We start from the raw sequence: 18,257 nt of genomic DNA on the forward strand, positions 1-18,257 counted from the left end.
TCGAATCGATCATTCAATGCTTTGTTGATGACCGATTTCTGAACGTTGCAAACTAAAACGCGATCTAAAATGCTACGTGGCTGACATAACCAAAATAAAAAAAGTATAAGATTTTTTGATTTAATAAATAATTAACGTTAGTCCAAATTTGCAGTAGTTGTAATTTTGACAAGAAAATTAATGTAAGAAAAATCTAGCAAGACAATTTTACCTAATCGTCTACTGCGGACAACCGTCAGTCAAAAATAACTCACTTTTTCTCTGTAAAGAACTTCTTATTCTTGCTTCTGCAGATTTTCTGATTCTTTTTGATGCGTTGGGCTAGTAAATTCTTATGACATGAAAATACTATATAGGTAACCGCCACAAACAACGGGTTTACGTCGGAGTCAACCGCCATTATGAATTTAACATTCGACGAAGGCGGCGATGTTGACGACATAGTCAACGCGAGCATGTCGCGTCTCTCTCCCACCTCTGTGTCGCTGAAGTGGAACAAGCTGAGAGGGGTAGAGGGTTACCTTGTGGAGACGAGGTTGCCGCGCCAGTATCCGCAACCGCCCGTCATCAATACTACAGATAACAGAGTCATTGGTGAGTCTGTTTTATCTCACTGACAACCTTTCTGTAAGATTTTAGCTGAATCTGTATTACTACTAATTTATTTATTTATTTATTTAAACTCTTTATTTGTACACCACTACACAGTTAGGAAAATAAAGGACGAATAGAGAGAAACACTAAGACTGGAGTAGAATAAAAAAGGCGGCCTTATCGCTTAGAAGCGATCTCTGCCTGCCTGGCAGAGATCGCTTCTTACCTTGCCTTAGGATTGGGACAACAAGAGCGAGAACAAATAGGTGGTGTTGTATTTTAATAAACCTACATTCAAATGACATTCAAATTTATCTTCTTGGATATTCAGTTCTATGTCAATCATGTCAGTCTCCAGGCTACAAGCAAGCTGTACGCCAAATTTTGTTCAGTGCATTATTCAAACCGAAAATATCGAAACATACAAAAAAAGTTAATTATGCGTCAGTTTACAATAATAGTGAGAATACTTAATTAAGTTTTAAAAAACCTGTATCTCCCCGCTCTTCACCGCATGCTGCTGGAAGCTGTCGCCCGACGTTTTTTTTTTTTAACTTAATGTCCTAAACGGCATTTCTAGTGTCATCTTGTTAAGATTTCTATGGCCAGTATGCTATAAGAATTCTGAATTTTTCAGTGCGATCCCTTCCCAAAAACGTACAAATATACATCGACATCAAGGCCTACAAGAACGGGATAATCGGGCAACCATTCACGATACCCATTGTAACGGAAGGAATTTCCGAAGAGCCAATTCACCTAAACGCTGAACATGTCAAAGAGAATCGATCTTCAGTGAGGTTGTCGTGGAGCACGCCATCCGTAGATCAGAATAAGGATAAAGAGCTGCAATATGAAGTACATTATTTACTTTTTAAGGATTTAAGACAGCACACTGGACATTTGGAAAACGGTAAGCATTTTACTTTTCATACCACACGCTCGACAACGTCTTATTCCATAGCCTCGGCCAAGGTCAAATACCTCAATACATCGTATAGGCTTAGCGGGTAAGTAATGTTGTACTGGAGTCCCTCAATAGGAAATATCGTGCACGGCGTATCCGAACTAAATTGGCTCATTCACATATTGCTATCTCGCTCTACCGTATGATGGCTTCCATGACACTCACGCGAGCCTATAAAGCCCGAACATGCGGACATGAACATAAAAATGCTCCCAAAACTTTATTTTATTGCCTCGCGAGGTTGAAAAAGGTGCCGTCGTTTTAGGCGCCTCTAAAACCCTCGCGAGTTGCTCTAAACTCCCTCGTTTTCGTTTGTATGGGATTAATCCCGGTGCCCGTAACGTAAGACATTACTTTATCTCCTTGGTGAACAATTTATGTGACCTTAGCAATAATTTATGTAGACTTGTTCGGTCGGAATCAGTTCAGGCACATAGGTCTCACAGACTATTTTAGTTTCGATCGATTTGAAATTTGCTGCAAATATATATTTTTATATATATTTGGAAGTTGTGTTAGTTACACCATTTATAACTCAAGAACGGCTGGACCAATTTTTATGATATTTGATTTTTTGGATTTCTCTTAGTCCGGAATAGGATAATAAGTGTAATACACAGTCATCAAAAAAAAAGGTCCGCGGTACGAAGTTCGCCGGGACAGCTAGTAATAAATAAAATAAAATATACTTAGTTCGTAAACGTACAGATATATATAATCTGTACCTTTTGCATGTGATTAGCTGTAATTAATATAGAGAGTAATTTCGCAGATACAGAGGTCCTGACAAAGAATACCAGTATAGTGATCGAGGGTCTACAACTTTGTGAGACTTACGTTTTCTCCGTTGGGTTGGTCGGAGCCGGGCAGCTGTCTGTATTTAAGGAGTTCATTACGAAAGAGGATCCTAAGTAAGTAAAATTTATATTAGTTCGATTAAGTTTACAGACAGTGCTTTGTCTAATCGTTCTTTATTTCATTTCCTATTTTTATTTGTTATTGGTATGAAAAACTTACAGCTAATAAAAGAACGTAGGTGATAATAGTAGTTATGTTTGACCTGTCTTATACGTATTGTATCAAAGGGCCTACCATATGACAATAACAGATGACAATGCTGTAATTGTGTTTATAAGTCTTGTTTTAATTGATTGGATTAAGAAGGAAAAGAACAACGGTAGAGTTTCTTGCCAGTGGTCTTCTCTGCCGAAGACAGCATTCCGAACTGGTGGTAGAGTCATGTCAAGAAGCACAAACGAAGTAGCAGAGGATTGCCAATTACAATTTTTGTCATATATTGACAGCCGGTCGGCGAAGTGGGCAGCGACCCTGCTTTCTGAGACCAAGGCCGTGGGTTCGATTCCCACAACTGAATCGAAATGTGTGTGTGATGAACATGGAAGTTTTTCAGTGTCTGAGTTGTTTATCTATATATTATAAATATTTATGTGATATTCATAAAAATATTCATTAGCTATCTTAGTACCCATAACACAAGCTTCGCTTATTTTGGGGCTAGATGTTGATGTTTGTATTGTCGTAGTGTATTTATTTATTATTTATTTATATAACTTCAAATAGAAAGCGAGAAATTCTCGCATAGGAACAATAGTTAAGAGTTCATGAAAAATAAAAGTTTATAATAGGAAAGACCTACATTAAGTTTTTGTTACACTTATAAATGTATTTCTTTTAGTTTTATTTATTTATTAAGATCTCTAACAACATAAAAATCACATGTTATTAAATATATTACACACACTAACATGAACTGATATGCAAATCAATTATAAGTGCATATAGCATTGACAAAGCGTCATGTTAACTTAATTTGACGACGAAATTTAAAAAAAAAAGAACAAGAATAAATAACACATTGCAAAATGATAGCTACAGTTTAACTCCCTGAGTAAGTGTCCGTTCACAACTTTACAAACACAATAATTTAGCTACGAAATTTTGAAGATTTTAAGAAATAAAAAAAAATATACTTTATAATAATAAATACAAATATAATTTAAGTTTCCATTTAAAATACAACACGTATTTAAAATGGAAACATAGTATTCCACCTCATATTGATAACGATTGTATTATTTATTTACAGAGCTGCCATAAGGGACCTGCGCTTCGTTTTCGACGAAAAGAAGTCTGAACTTCAGATATTGTGGAAAGCAAACTGTGATGTCATTACTCAACCAATTTCATACAGAGTAAGTATTTTAAGTCATCATAATCTACCGATATAGACCCACTATAAGGCACGGGTCTTGTAGTGTAGTGTAGTGACATGAGAAGGGTATAGGCGGTAGTCCACCAGATTGGCCAAGTTGTATTTTACGTACTTTTCCTTCTTCCACACAAGTACTACGTACTTAATAATGTAGACACGGACTATTAACTGGTACTAGCTGACCCGTGCAACTTCGTTGCACCAAATCGGCTATTACCGGAAAACACAAATAAAATGACATTTTCTAAAAATGAATCCTAGCTAGATCGATTTATCGCCCCCGAAACCCCCTGTATACTAAATTTCATGAAAATCGTTGGGGACGATTCCGAGATTCCTATTATATATATACAAGACAAGAATTGCTCGCTTAAAGATATAAGATAAATTGAATCGTAGTAGTTAGTTACAAGTAGTGTTAAGTGACAATAATATATAATATACTAGCGGACCCCAGCGCCATCTGTCGGGCTGATTTGTGAATCTATACCATCCAGGGTGCCCCCCAAACGCATGTCAAAAAATTCATTCAAATCAGTCCAGCCGTTTACGAGGAGTTCAGTGACATACACACGCACACAAGAAATATATATATATATATATCTTAATATATATAAATCTCCTGTCACGATGTTTGTCCGCGATGGACTCCTAAACTACTTAAACGATTTTAAATTAAATTGGCACACCGTGAGCAGTCTGGTCCAACTTAAGAGATAGGATAACTTAGATCTTTAATTATAGTCGCAATTTTATTTTATTGCAAATTATTTGTCTATAATTAATTGACAGTCACATGTTGTATATATATATATATATATATATATATATATATATATATATACTACTATACTCATTTAAGGCTTAGCGATACTGAATACTTTAAAAACAAAATCAAACGCAGACGAAGTCGCGGGCAACAGCTAGTATTATATGTATATAAGAATAAGAATAAGATAATAAATTCCAGTCAGCCACTTATGAGTGAGTACCTTCAAATCAAGAGTGAATAGACATCTTCTAGGCAAGCGCGCCCCACCATAGGCTGTATCATCGCTTACCATTAGGTGTAATTGCAGTCATGCGCTCGTCTATAAACAAAAAAAAAAAAAACAATAGTGGCGTAAAGTATAGAGGTTTAGATTAATCTTATAAACTAAAAATAATATAATATTGGGATAGTGTATAAATTCCATCACGAATCTGTTGATACAAAATCACGTTCATATAATATGTGCTAACAAATATTTCCTTACAAGCTGAGCACATTTAAAATACATACATTTTACCTCGGGCTTGTTTGGTACGAATTGTTTATTTGTTTCGCAGTTGGATATAACAGAGCTCACGAACGAAAGAGTAAGCCGCTATGAACTGAAGGCGACTGAGAAGGTTGCTTTATCGCACGTTATAGAGAATGTACCATTGGGTGGGCGATACAACGTCTGCATACACGTAAGTTTTTGTTTTATTATCACCATCATTATTGCCTAGTTATCTGCCACAGGCCTCCTACCGTATAGGTGAGAGGGACGTTTTAACGACACCTTTTTTATATACTCATAATCTCTCCAAGACTCGGCGGTGGATAATTATAATATAGTTTAAGTGTACGATGAAGCAGAAATTCCTTCAGCAAAATATGATATTTTTTATTAGTGTTTTTACCTACACTTGGAGGAAATGTGCATATATAAATGCATATAAAAATTTTCGGAACTGACAGAATTTGAACCTGCGACTTTCTGGCAATCGCGGCCTGAGCGCTTTCACCAACTAAGCTACGGCTCTCCTACCGTCGATGCCTAAATTAGTATATGCCTTTCACATCAGTCTTATAGCGACTGTGGCGTCATCTAGTAGGAAACTGTGCAGTTTCGATCTACTTTTTCAAATGTCCATATTACATAGAGACACGTTTGAAACACGTTTGAAAGAGATGACATGAATTTTATAAATATAAAATGCATATAAAAATTTTCGGCTTATTTTTTTTTATTTTTTTTAAACAGACATCAGAGCAAGGTTCAGCAGAGAAGTGCGGTTTCGTCCGTAGCGGGGAAGTCGACTCACCCCACGCGGTTGTTGCTTGGTTATCTCCCAATGGACACCTCATGGTCAGCTGGCAGCATCCCGAAGACAATCACACCGATCCCAAGTAAGTGACTGAATCTCTATCTTTCCGTAGAAATTGGATATAGGTATGAATGAATGAATGAATGAATGAATACATTTTTATTGTACACCACATAAACATATAGAAAAATTGAAAATAAAATAATGTAATAAAATAGGTATTTATGTATATATTAGACCATTCTTGGCACTACCTGTTCCCTTGCTGTAAGTCCTTTCTACAAAGGTTGCCTGTAAGAGATAGCTTGCAGCAATAAGGCCGCCTTTGCATTTCTACATTGTTTACTGTATACTCCTTAATGTTTCTTTTCCTGTATGTTATACGTGCAATAAAACACTTTATTGTATTCTTCTACTTCTTCTTCTTTGTTACCTGCGTAGCAATTTACACCTAAACTATCTTTTCGAAATTAACTTGTATCCTGAAGGATATTTTTTATCCCGGAAAACTAACATATCCCTCGGGGTATTGTAAAAATAAAAAAATACAAAGATTCCTCTGCGTTGAACTCGCATTTGACCGAATGTTTTTATTCCACAGACACAAATACCAAATAATAGTCTCAGACAAGGAGATACCAGAAGATCTTCTGCATCCGACTGACGACATGAAAACAGCCCTCGCTGACTTCTCGCCTCTTCTGATGACGGCTAACAGCGTTCCGAACGGCCCGTTGTTCGTGAGCGTTCGGGCTATTTCGAAGGACGGATACTACAGCGACTTGAGTGAAGTGCGCACGTTGACTATGGAAGGTGAGTGAATGTTTTTGGACAGATTACACACCTCTCTAATCTCTTATCTGTGGTCTAGATGCGTATCAATAAACTTGCCTCTTAAAAAGAGTAGAAATTAATAGAGGCGCTACAAACGCAAACTTTCATCCTGAATCATGCAACCCTTGTAGTATTTCGGAATAATTTGATAATTTAATAATTTTAATGAATAATTCTTCTCTCTCTTTTATAATGAATAAGTATTGTCTCTTTATTCATTGTAAAGTCCGATGCTTCGGTTATGAACGAAACGCGAAAGAGCGAAACGTGCGTAGGAGTTTCGCAGTGTACACCAATTTAAGCTTAATTTTCATAATATATCATGGAGTTCGGCGAAGTGACGCCTGCTTCTATCCAATATTTGAAAATAATGTATTATGAAAATTAAACTTAATTTGCTATACAAAAAAAGTTTCTTCTGCGCGAAAACTTACTTTTCGCGGTGTATAGCAAATTAAGCTTAATTTTCATAATATATAATGGTTTTTTTGCAAAGTAGCGCCTGCTTCTTCCCAATATTTAAAAATCTGTGTCTGTGTAAAATATCCCAGGTGCGGAAGCCTTTGAGTCTGATAGCACAGCGTCCGGCTTGGGTGCGGTGTGGTGGGGAGCGGGTGCGGCGTGCGTAGCAGCCATTGTTCTGGGCGGGGCGTTACTTCATATGGCTCTACGACATCGACGACTCGCGCGATCTCTGCTACGCCTTGCTGCAACGCCGCGCTACGACAGCCGACGCGGGCAGGCGACCATAGACCACGGTAAGTTTTATCTTAGCTTTAACTTAAACTTTTGCTCAATTCCTTTCCCTTGGAACACTTTTGACTGTACAAAATTTTCATTAAAAATACGCGGTGACAACCACAACATTAAATATGATTACAGGAAATGTGCTCCTAGGTGATATTTTAAAAATATTTTACACATGTAAACATTTACACGTATAAGAAAGTCATTAGAATTAAATGTTTCATGAAATATAATTGTGTGATTGTGTAACATTTAAGCAATTCAATATTATTTTCTCTAACGTGAAGGTAAACATTGCAAGATAACCTCCATACCGTTCAGGTCTACCTATCCGCACTTGGCCAGCGTTGTTAACTTCGGCTTAAAACTGAAACTGAATGTTATACGAAAACTAAAGTTTAATTTATCGATAATTATCCTTACTTATATTATAAATGCGAAAGTATGTTAGTTTTTTTTATTTGTCGTGCCTTCACGCTCTAAGCAAGCAACGACCTTGATTTTTGGCTTCGATTTAATTGAAAGGTCAGAAAGTATCTTAGGATACTTTTTGTCCTAGGGAGACAAACGGTTTCCACGTGGTTAATAACCGGAATAAACGCGTGCTATGTAAAAGACTATTAATGTATAATGCTTTTATCGGCGTTTGCAGATGACGACGATGTGCCCCCAATCTCCGGGTTCTCGGACGACGAGCCTCTGGTGATAGCGTAAGCTGCATTGTGATACCGTGATCTTGTCAATGTCGGAGTCCGTAGCTGGGATGTTCGAAAAAGTTTTTACTAATACATTTTTAGAGGTACATATAATTGTTGACGCAAATTTTTAGTTTTTAGACTAGAAAGCTAATTTGTTAAAAGTGTGGTTGTTTTTCATTAAAACTATTCTTGAATTTTTTTTCACACTGATTTAAGTAAATTTTTGTTTTTATACTTGCAAAAAATAGTCTTGCCAAATGTTCAAGATATATTTGATTAATTTTTTCTTTGTTAATGTTTTTAATTAAATAAGGAAAAATTCGGTAATTTCATTTAAATTCAATATTATTGTTTTTGATTTTGGAATTTAAATTGTGTTTCTATATACGGGTTCATAATCCACTTTGTAATTAAAAATTTGGGATATCTTAGCTACGGCATTGGTCTCATAGTATTTCATATTTATTATCTGTATTACGTGTTATGTACAAGGTAATCTTTTTATGCATTTGCCAGTTAACGTTTATTAAAATTATAGTGATTGTCTATGTCTTTAGTAGTAAAATAAAATAATATTTATCTATGGCGACAGTGAAATAAAAGTTGTGTTAGGTTGTATTGTAAATTCTTTAAGGACTGTTGCCCGTGTATAAACTTGATTAAATATTCATCGTAACAATAAATAATTATAACGTTTGATACTATGTTATAAATCAACACGATCCAATATTGTTTAATGCTCAGAGTATTAATTATTTTATTATGTACTTTTTTTATTTTAGCTTTAAAACTGGGTAATAATAATGGCGGTAGCTTTGAAATTTGTTAAAAGTTATAAACAAATTGATACGCAAAAGTACACTTTAATTTTATTTTTTGCTCATAAAATTTTGATTAAACTTTGAATAGGAATGAAAAAAAAAGACTATAAAATGGCTGTTATGAAAGACTTGGAAGAAATAATCAGAGTTTTGTTTTAACTAGCGTATAATTTAGTACAATGGTCAACACGTTTTCATATATACATGTTCGACACCAAAGATCAATATAAATCTAAGATGTACAAGTTATAAATAAAAGCTGGGTTTAGACGGATTGATTTATCGTGTTCATTATTATTATTTAACATGAAAAACAACATTTATCTTTCAGAAATGGGATTTTATATGTATGTAGGGGATTGTTGTTTCGAAATTATTTGCAGTATATTCTGTTGTATGTCTTTATACGATCTATTTGAACTCACCACAACAATGTAACCGTATAGTAGTCCCTAAATAAATAGGCCCAAGATGGCGCCGAATGATGTTGTAAAAGACTGAAAGTATACCGAGACATATTTTAGACCTCAGTAGTCAAATTACAGGGCTACGCGTTATGACGTGGCTCCAGTGCAAAGACTTCGGTCATCTATCAGTGTGAAATTATAGCTAAAACAATAAAAAAAACTGTAAATTATCATTTATTTGCAGGACTTATAATAAGCAAACGTCCTGCAAAAATGTAATAATAAATGTAAGTATATATCTCATTATTTGGTCCTAACATTATACTAAATCAATAGATTCAAGAGTATAATAATTACTAAGAACAAAGATATTACTAAAAACGACATATTTTAGACCTCAGTAGTCAAATTACAGGGCTACGTGTCATGACGTGGCTCCAGTGCAGACTTCGGTCATCTATCAGTGTGAAATTATAGCTAAAATAAGAAAAAAAACTGTAAATTATCATTTATTTGCCGGACTTATAATAAGCAAACGTCCTACAAAAATGTAATAATAAATGCAAGTATATATCTCATTATTTGGTCCTAACATTATACTAAATCAATAGATTCAAGAGTATAATAATTACTAAGAACAAAGATATTACTAAAAACGACATAATTAAAAAAGACTATAACATCATCATATTAACCGATTACAGACTACAGGGCACGGGTCTCCTCCCACAATGAGAAAGGGTTAATGCCATAGTCCACCTCGCTGGCTGAGTGCGGGTTGGTGGACTAACATAGCAGCCTTAATTTTTTTCTACTCTCGAATCCTTTTAAAATGTCGAGTCATTAGAGTTCTTCTCATGAACATTGTCTTAAAATTGTCACTAACGTTACCGCTGTTAAAAATTATACCAACAAAAATTTAAAGAAACTGAATAAAAGCTATGAAATTACGCGGATGACTTGTTGATCCATTAAGCAGCGGTGGGTGTAAACTCCAAATCCTGTGAGCCCTGATTTTGCCCATCCGTGGGATGATTTTAGTCTTTTACAACACTTCTCATACATCTGGACTTAAAATACCTAAAAATAGAATGTTGGACAGTTACAAGTGATGCGCTATACCGAGTTGAACAATACAGAGTAGATGGATCTCGACATTCCCATTATTTTTTTGTGAAAAGATTTGTTTTAGTTCCTATAGTTTTGTTATGTCGCGTCATCTTATGTCTTCGTGCATTCTATGAAAATTAATATCTTCATGAAACAATAATTTATAGTTAATTAGCATTAATGATATTTAATATTCGTGAATATTAAATTTTTGTAGAGTGCTCGTCATTTATGATAATTTTTTCGAACTATGATATTATACTAAATAAATTATATTATAGGAAAATTATGTGTTTTATTTGCTACGTTACGATATTTTGTTTCAGGCCATAGCAATGCTTTACGTAGATTATATAAGTTTATAAACACTTTATTTCCCTTATGATAAATTCATAAATAAGTAATAATCGACAATAAAAAAAACTTTAAAAGTAGTAAGTAGTAGGTAATATTAGTATTGTTTATTTCTTAGTAAATAGGTACAATAATTTTAATTTAACTTCACTTAGATAATTTAATTAATTTGTATTTCGCGCAAAGTGTTGGTCACCCATTCGAAGGTCGGCAGCAGTACAACAACGTCTTCTCTATACACAGCCACGCCAACGACCGAAACACGATTTCCTCCTTTACATAGTAACGGTCCGCCGACGCCAGTCTGAAATTAGGAAAACATCAAACTCACCCTTTGGTAAAAAACATTCCGTTCCTACCTCTAGTTAGATCTTGGCCTGATCTCTCAGTTACTATCATGGAGTATAAGAGAAGAGCGTAGAACAGGGGATGCCTAATGTAAAATGAGACTGAGGATTTTGTAGATTTCCAAAAAAACCGCAGAGTATGTACAAAAATATAAATTTAAGTTTAGAACAAATTAGGTTTCTTGATTTTCAACAACGACATTTTATTCGGCATCGCTGCAGTTTTAACCTTGAAATTGCATCGATAGATTAGTTAAAAAGAAGATACTATAATAGATAGTATTTAGTACATAGTAGTGGAAGAATGCAGCCATCTTGTTTGTAGTAGTAGTTGTTTGTAGCTTTAACTCAACCTGTACATAAGTCGACCATTTATGTACAGCATGACAGTTTTTAAACAAAAAATATTTTGTATAGTTTACAATGTGACAATTTTCAATTTGCCATAGTAGAATTTGCCAATTGCTAAATTCGCCAAAATATTCATAGGAAGAGGAAATACGAACCTACCTATGTACCTATTTCCTCTTTTCAAATAATTCGGTAAGTCGATCTAAAACGCGCTAGACAAACGTTTGCTTGTTTGCTACTTACGACAGTCCCACGTGTTTCTACCGAGGCACAAAAGGCGTTGGCGGGTAAATCGACTTCAGGCGACGATACTTTTTTGTTGCAATTGCGAGGAGTGAGTATAGCCGCTTGCTGCCATTGGGGCCGTTGTTTTAAAGCTGAAAACATATCTTCGTCAAACCACAACGAATTGAGAACCTTGCCTTTTTGGAAGTTAGTAAATATTTAAGTTTACAACCATCAGTCGTGATTCATCTGTCTGTTCATCTGTACTTCTGTCTTCTGAAAGCTGGAAATGAAACTAATTGTTTTTTAGAAGTAGAGCTTTTTGGCTCGTCTGGGAAACTGATCGTCATATCAACCCATTACCATCCACATACAGGGCACTTCTGGGAAACTAATAGCGCATGCTTATTTCTGCCGCAAATCAGCATTGCTGTTTTGGTCTGAAGGGCGTGGTTGCTGGTATAATAATAAACACATGAAGCTAAGTACCCACATCACAGGTTGATGGACGGCGGAACTTTGTATTTTTCGTAATCTGTAGTTGAATCTGCTAACTAATATTGCAACAAGACAGTCGAAAGCATTTTGCAGGGCAACGCAACTAAACTTTTAATCTTTCCTATTATTTAATGCCTATTTTATACTGTTGATATGAATGTTAGATTCCCTTTAGATCAAGGGTCTGCCTTAAGATTTGTCTGCTCACCTTGATCGTACCCGCCCCAGCCGACGAAATAACACTCGTCGCCTACATGTGGGTCAGCTAGACACGCCGGCAAGACTGTTGATTGTAGCCTTAATGGCCGCTTCCAGTGCTATTTTAGGACAAAATAATTAAAGAAAAAAATAGGTTTTCACAGTGCAGTTAACTCTAATACAAGGTATACATAGTTGGATCTCGAATGGCGATTTTAAATCTTAACAGAATATACATATAACAGATTACAATACTAATATAAAACATAAAAAAGGAAACTTACTAGGACTGCGAGATCGTTGGCGAGATCGTTTGCGCTAAACTGCGGATGAACATGAATTGACGCCATTCGTTGTTGGGATTGTGAACGCTCTTTGAGATTCCAAACACCTGCTATTGCGGATATATCGCCGGTCGATTTTCTGAAACATGGTGCGGTTTTATTTGTTTTAATAAAAGTAAATATATTCTCTGCTAAAGTGGCATGCTTTTTCCTTAAATAAATTATTGACATTAATTTAATTACAGACTTCTGAATAACAGAGATTGTAATACAACATCTATTTTTTTTTTTTTTTTTTTTTTTTTAAAGTATATAGACAAGTGCTTGACTGCAATCACACCTGATGGTAAATGATGCAGCCTAAGATGAAGCGCGCTTGCCTAGAAGATGCCTATTCACTCTTGATTTGAAGGTACCCAGATTATAGGTATCAGGGAAGACGGAAGATGGGAGGGCATTCCAGGCCTTTGCGGTGCGGATCAGAAAGGAAGAAGCAAAACGCTTCGTACGTGTTGATGGTATTTCAACCACGTAACGGTGCAGATTCTTTCGGTGCCTCGCAGTTCGATGGTAGAAAGGAGATGGTTTGTCCAAATCGAATAGCTCCTGAGCACACTCTCCGAAATGTATCTTGTAGAAAACAGCCAGACAAGCAACCTTGCGCCGGTGTTCAAGGCTTTGAAGTCTACTGACTACAAGGTCGTTGCCAATGAGTCTCCTAGCACGACGATCCACCGAATCCAAAGCATCGAGCTGGTACTTGGCAGAGCCATCCCATAAATGGCTGCAGTACTCCATGCACGACCGAACCTGAGCTTGGTACAGGGTTAGAAGCTGTTCTGGCGTGAAGTAGCGCTTAACTTTGTTGAGGATGCCAAGTTTTTTGCCAGCAGTTTTAGCTTTGGACTCGATGCATTGTCCAAAGCTTAGATTGGACGAAATGCTGATACCTAGGAGCTCAATACTATTCGTGATTGGCACAGATACATTTCGGAAAGTCGGAGTTAGGGGGAACGGACTCCGTTTGGCGCCTTGGCCGTATGCCGTCACGAAAAATTGCATGACGCTCGGGTCATGGTTTGTCTAAGCCAGACACTAGATGTACACTAAAATCTAGATGGAGCACTTACCCGAGAACACAACTAGCTGCTGTAACAGCTGCCCGTGGATGCACAATAGTCGCGTAGCACAGAATGTTGTCTGGATCTTTTGTCAACACAACGATAATTAGCCAAGGGTCGCAACGACCTTCTACTGCGCCTTTCCCTACGCAATAATATAATAAGGACACACTTATCTAAAATTTATTTTCAAAATACATTAAATTATACATTGTATTAGTAAAGGTTTAATTGGGCACCTAAATCTTTTAGAAAATATTGTTTAAGTAATAATAGTATGAAGAAATAAAACAATTTAACTTGCGCATGTTTCCGTCGGGAAATTGCTTGGCGCTTTTCATATTCAAATCGATTTTTTTTAAGTCTTCATCTGTGTCCTTTCAAGATTCTTCTGGATAATGAGAAGGTTTAGGCCTTAGTCCACCACGCTGGCTAAGTGCGTTAAACATTGCTTATATCAAAGTTATAAGAAACTGGACCTTACCACAATTTTTGAATACTTGCTGGCTTATATCAAAAGCGTCAGTGTAGTCCAAATCAGTATTTGTTATAAACGGAGATGTGTTTTCACCAGATAGCTCTTCGTCGTTCTGGTAAAAGTTTTCAGTTGTCGTCTTTCTTAATAATCTGTTTTTATTATCTGCTAAATTTAAAAGTTTGAATCCTTCCAATACGTGAAAATCGGGAGTTGAGTGAAAATGAATTGTTTGACTTTCCGACGTTCCCAAAGCATCGTCAATAGTCGATGGAGTCATTAAGCGTTGTGGATGACGTCTAGGTTTTGGGGCATTCTTACGATTACCTGGAAGACAGTTACAATAAATTAAAATATTAATTATATTCTTTTAAAAGATTATCTTATGTTACCAGTATTACCAAATCGCGGATCAATAGTTGAATAACCAAATCCATCTCCGTCATCTTCATCACTATCATCATCTATACCACCATAAGAGAATCCTTTGTTTGTTTTTAATTTCCAACTCGTCACTCGATCTTCTTGATCAGAGTACAGCCCAACTAGTCCAGGTTTAGGTAATTCCACAGCATAGTCGTCTTCATAATCATTAGTGTTCGGATTATTTTTATTAGACTGTTGGTTCGGATCTCTAAATTTTTGATTTTTAACATTCCAATATGGATCAACATAATCATTTGGAGTCACAATTTTTTGTACAGGTTTTGTTCGCAAAGTTGTACTTACTAATTTTGCCTGTTGCGTGTTGGTATTATACTTTCGCAATAACAAAGCGTTTCTTTGCTTTAAAGCAGCGCTCAATATTTCGCCTGGATCAGAACGCTTATACCGCTTGTAATGAAAATTAGGACTTCGTGGTTTTGATGATGTTAATGGAAGTACACAACAAATTTTACACGCATCTGACGGAATGTTTTTTGGGCAAGAACTGTAAATAATTTTTTAGATTAGTAAAGTTTTGATGTTTTTTTTTCAGATTTTCAGACATTTTTACTTACCTAGGCGAATTAATAAATCCCTTTCTTAAAAAACATTCATTTGAATTAACAAACGTGCAAATACTTTCCGTTTCAGTATCTATTCTTTCTTCTTCAAACCATATTTTGTCATTTAGAATAACTTTAGGTATTCTTTGTTTTTTATCGTTTTGATTTGTTGAATTTGAATGCTTCGAATCATTTTTTACTTTATGTCCCCATGAATTTTCAATGTCTTCAGGAAAAATAAATTCAAACACGTCTTTATTTTTTTTACTTGATTCTTTCCATGAAATAGCGTTTGCTAAGTTTTTCACTTTATCTTTGTAATTAGGTACAATACTGTTATTTTTTATGGAAATATCTTGTTTGGCTAGTTTTGTGCGATCAACAAACACGATAAAAGGTAATATTTTGCTCTGAACTGATAACGTATCTGTGCTTTCATTGTGTCTCTTTTTCTCACCGTTATTTAGCGCATTGTCTTGGAATACCACTTTAACACTTTCATCAGTTTCCAATTCGCTAATTTCCTCGAATTTAGGTTGCGGTGGTTCAATATTTTGTAGCTCCGCAACTTTTTCGTGCAACCACCAAAATTCACCGTTTATCTGGCACAAAACTGAATTTGATAGCACTAGGGTGATAAAAGCGAGCGAGAGCATTGCGGGTGTTTTTTATCGCGCTCGCGTTATGAATGTAAATAGAGATCGCGCACAAAAGGTGATAGGTTAAATTTAAAAGCGCAGGATGTTGCATCAAGTGCGTCTATTACTGAGTGATTTCGATAATTACGCGGCTGTTAGTACGGTCGCTATGCTTTTCGCGAATAATGTTTGACCCGCTATGCGTTGGGCTGCGGGCAATCACATGCAATGTAATGGACAATTAATTTGTGGTCAATTATCGAAATTTCCTCATATGTATGTGACTTACTTGTAGGTATAGATAGATGGTATAGTTGACTCGCGAAACATTACGCAACTTTGCTACCGCTACGAATTGCACTAGTTAATTCGCTACTACTTCACATGGGTGGCCTGTAGGTGGTATTCAAATTCGAAATTCATTTATTTCAAGTTGTACTTTATAAAAACTTTTGAAACATCAAGTATGTCTGTTTTTTATGACTCTATCACCGGTTAGGAAAGCAGATTCTACCGAGAAGAGCCGGCAAGAAACTTATTACTTGCTCTTTTCCATCGTCAATATAATTTACAATTATTTGTCTATCTTACGGGAGATGAGAGGGTAGCTGGGTGTTTCATGGCTATCTTGTTATTAAGAATTTAATCAATTGTATAGTAAACTCGCTGTAATTAATGTAATTATTACTGTAATATCTATGGTATGTTCAAAGGAGCCTTGTCAAAGCGATATATTTATCTATTAGTTATGACTACTTGTTTTCAGAATTATTTCAAATAGTCACCTAAATGACTGCCCACTTATAATTAACCTATGGAGCAGTAATATTAAAAGAGTTTTCACTCTTGATACCTCTCTCTCCCACTTTTGATGGGGTGAAACTTTAATCATTTTGTGTGTCTATCATTGTATCGCCCAAACGGTTGGTGCAATTTGTATTCAGGCTTAGCCTAATTTAACTTCTTGGCGCTGAGCGCTGTTGTGCTATAAGAGAGAGGAGCCGGGTTCAAGTTCCGGTAGGGTCAATTTGGGATTTTTTTTTTCTAAATTATCTTCAGCCTGGTCTATGGTTGGCTTAAGCCTTACTATTACGTACCGCCCAGCGATTTAGCGTTTAGATAAAAACCATCATCTATGTCCACTGCTGGACATAGGTCTTTTGTAGGGAGTTCCACAATACACGGTCCTGGGCCGCTTGCCTGACGTCATCTGTCCACCTCGTTGGTGGCCGACCTACGCTGCGCTTACCGGTGCGAGGTCGCCATTCCAGCACCTTAAGACCCCAACGTTCATCGGTTATCCGGGCTATGTGCCCTACCCATTGCCACTTCAGCTTCGCGATTCGCCGAGCTATGTCGGTAACTAGTTCTTCTACGGATCTCCTCATTTCTGATTTGATCACGTAGAGATACTCCTAGCATATCTCTCTCCATCACCCGTTGAGTGACTCTGAGCCTTCTTATGAGGCCCATAGTTAGCGTCCATGTCTCAGTTCCGTAAGTCATCACTGGCAACACGCACTGTTCGAAGACTAAGGACGCACTGTTCGAGATAAAAACCAATTAGTACAATTTTATGGGTTTAATATGCACGAGATAAGCACGCTACCATAACTTTCCATCAGGTGAAATTGCACTCAAAGGTTAACTTGCAGTCACATAAAAATAAAAAGATTACCATTATGAATAATATGCTCTTACACATGCGCTCGAAAATTTTGGTAAATTCGTAAGAATTCACTCTACCGTTTGTTTAATGCACTTACGTATAAATAGTCATACATACCGTTTGTTTAATGCACTTACGTATAAATAGTCTGTTTAAAAAAAATAGTAGTAAAATAGTCATAGATTTAATAAATATTAAATCTATGACTATTTATGACATATTTAGAGTTTGACTGTACATAAATTTATCAGAAAAGGACGGGTGAATAATTGAACCGTGACCTAAATATTAATTGATATTTAATGTTAATAGGTATTGCTTCTAAACAAATTTTCCAGTATTCCGTAATTCCACCTACATCTATACAGTGCATCTATACAGATATTATTGACGTGTCCATGTGTAATTTCGATACAAAAATAATCACTTGCTTATTTTAATTTTGCTGTTTTAGGCCAGAAACTAATCCAAAATACTAAATATCTGCTATATAGTCACAACAACATATAACAGTCCACTGTTGGACTAAATTCCCCTCTCATCTTAGTTCCAATTCGTATTATAATTGCCTTTTGCATAATTTTGCGTATTTAGTTTTTTTTTTTTTCTCTTTTAAATTTT

The 18,257-nt window shown here is 35.9% G+C and overlaps 2 protein-coding genes across 3 annotated transcripts in view; one reads left to right on the top strand and one right to left on the bottom strand.

Moving 5' to 3' along the window:
• LOC120631391 (sortilin-related receptor-like) overlaps positions 1–10,324 on the top strand; it is a 56,255-nt gene extending 45,931 nt beyond the window's left edge. For both annotated transcript variants that reach the window (XM_039900936.1, XM_039900937.1), the window contains 9 exons: positions 357–594; positions 1,232–1,507; positions 2,334–2,472; positions 3,669–3,774; positions 5,124–5,249; positions 5,807–5,952; positions 6,472–6,683; positions 7,256–7,462; positions 8,104–10,324. In XM_039900936.1, coding sequence (XP_039756870.1) covers positions 357–594; positions 1,232–1,507; positions 2,334–2,472; positions 3,669–3,774; positions 5,124–5,249; positions 5,807–5,952; positions 6,472–6,683; positions 7,256–7,462; positions 8,104–8,165 — 1,512 coding nt within the window. In that variant the 3' untranslated portion in view covers positions 8,166–10,324. The remainder of the gene's footprint in view (positions 1–356; positions 595–1,231; positions 1,508–2,333; positions 2,473–3,668; positions 3,775–5,123; positions 5,250–5,806; positions 5,953–6,471; positions 6,684–7,255; positions 7,463–8,103) is intronic.
• Positions 10,325–11,001: 677 nt separating this feature from the next.
• LOC120631746 lies at positions 11,002–15,985 on the bottom strand. The gene is made up of 8 exons (XM_039901426.1): positions 15,342–15,985; positions 14,742–15,271; positions 14,340–14,667; positions 13,875–14,036; positions 12,745–12,883; positions 12,471–12,579; positions 11,783–11,916; positions 11,002–11,145 (listed from the first exon to the last, which is right to left on the bottom strand). The coding sequence occupies exons 1-8, from the start codon at positions 15,983–15,985 to the stop codon at positions 11,002–11,004; spliced, it is 2,190 nt and encodes a 729-aa protein (XP_039757360.1).
• Between the last annotated feature and the right edge of the window lie 2,272 nt (positions 15,986–18,257).

This window comes from Pararge aegeria, chromosome 18, assembly GCF_905163445.1.
Source record: "Pararge aegeria chromosome 18, ilParAegt1.1, whole genome shotgun sequence".
Lineage (NCBI taxonomy): Eukaryota > Metazoa > Arthropoda > Insecta > Lepidoptera > Nymphalidae > Pararge > Pararge aegeria.

Excerpts from the sequence above, each read along its gene's own strand:
- LOC120631746 (XM_039901426.1), bottom strand. The coding sequence starts at position 15,985 with ATGCTCTCGCTCGCTTTTATCACCCTAGTGCTATCAAATTCAGTTTTG. Across the intron at positions 12,884-13,874 it reads GCAGCTAGTTGTGTTCTCGG|AAAATCGACCGGCGATATAT; the intron begins GTAAGTGCTCCA and ends ACCATGTTTCAG. Across the intron at positions 11,146-11,782 it reads TAGAAACACGTGGGACTGTC|ACTGGCGTCGGCGGACCGTT; the intron begins GTAAGTAGCAAA and ends TCCTAATTTCAG.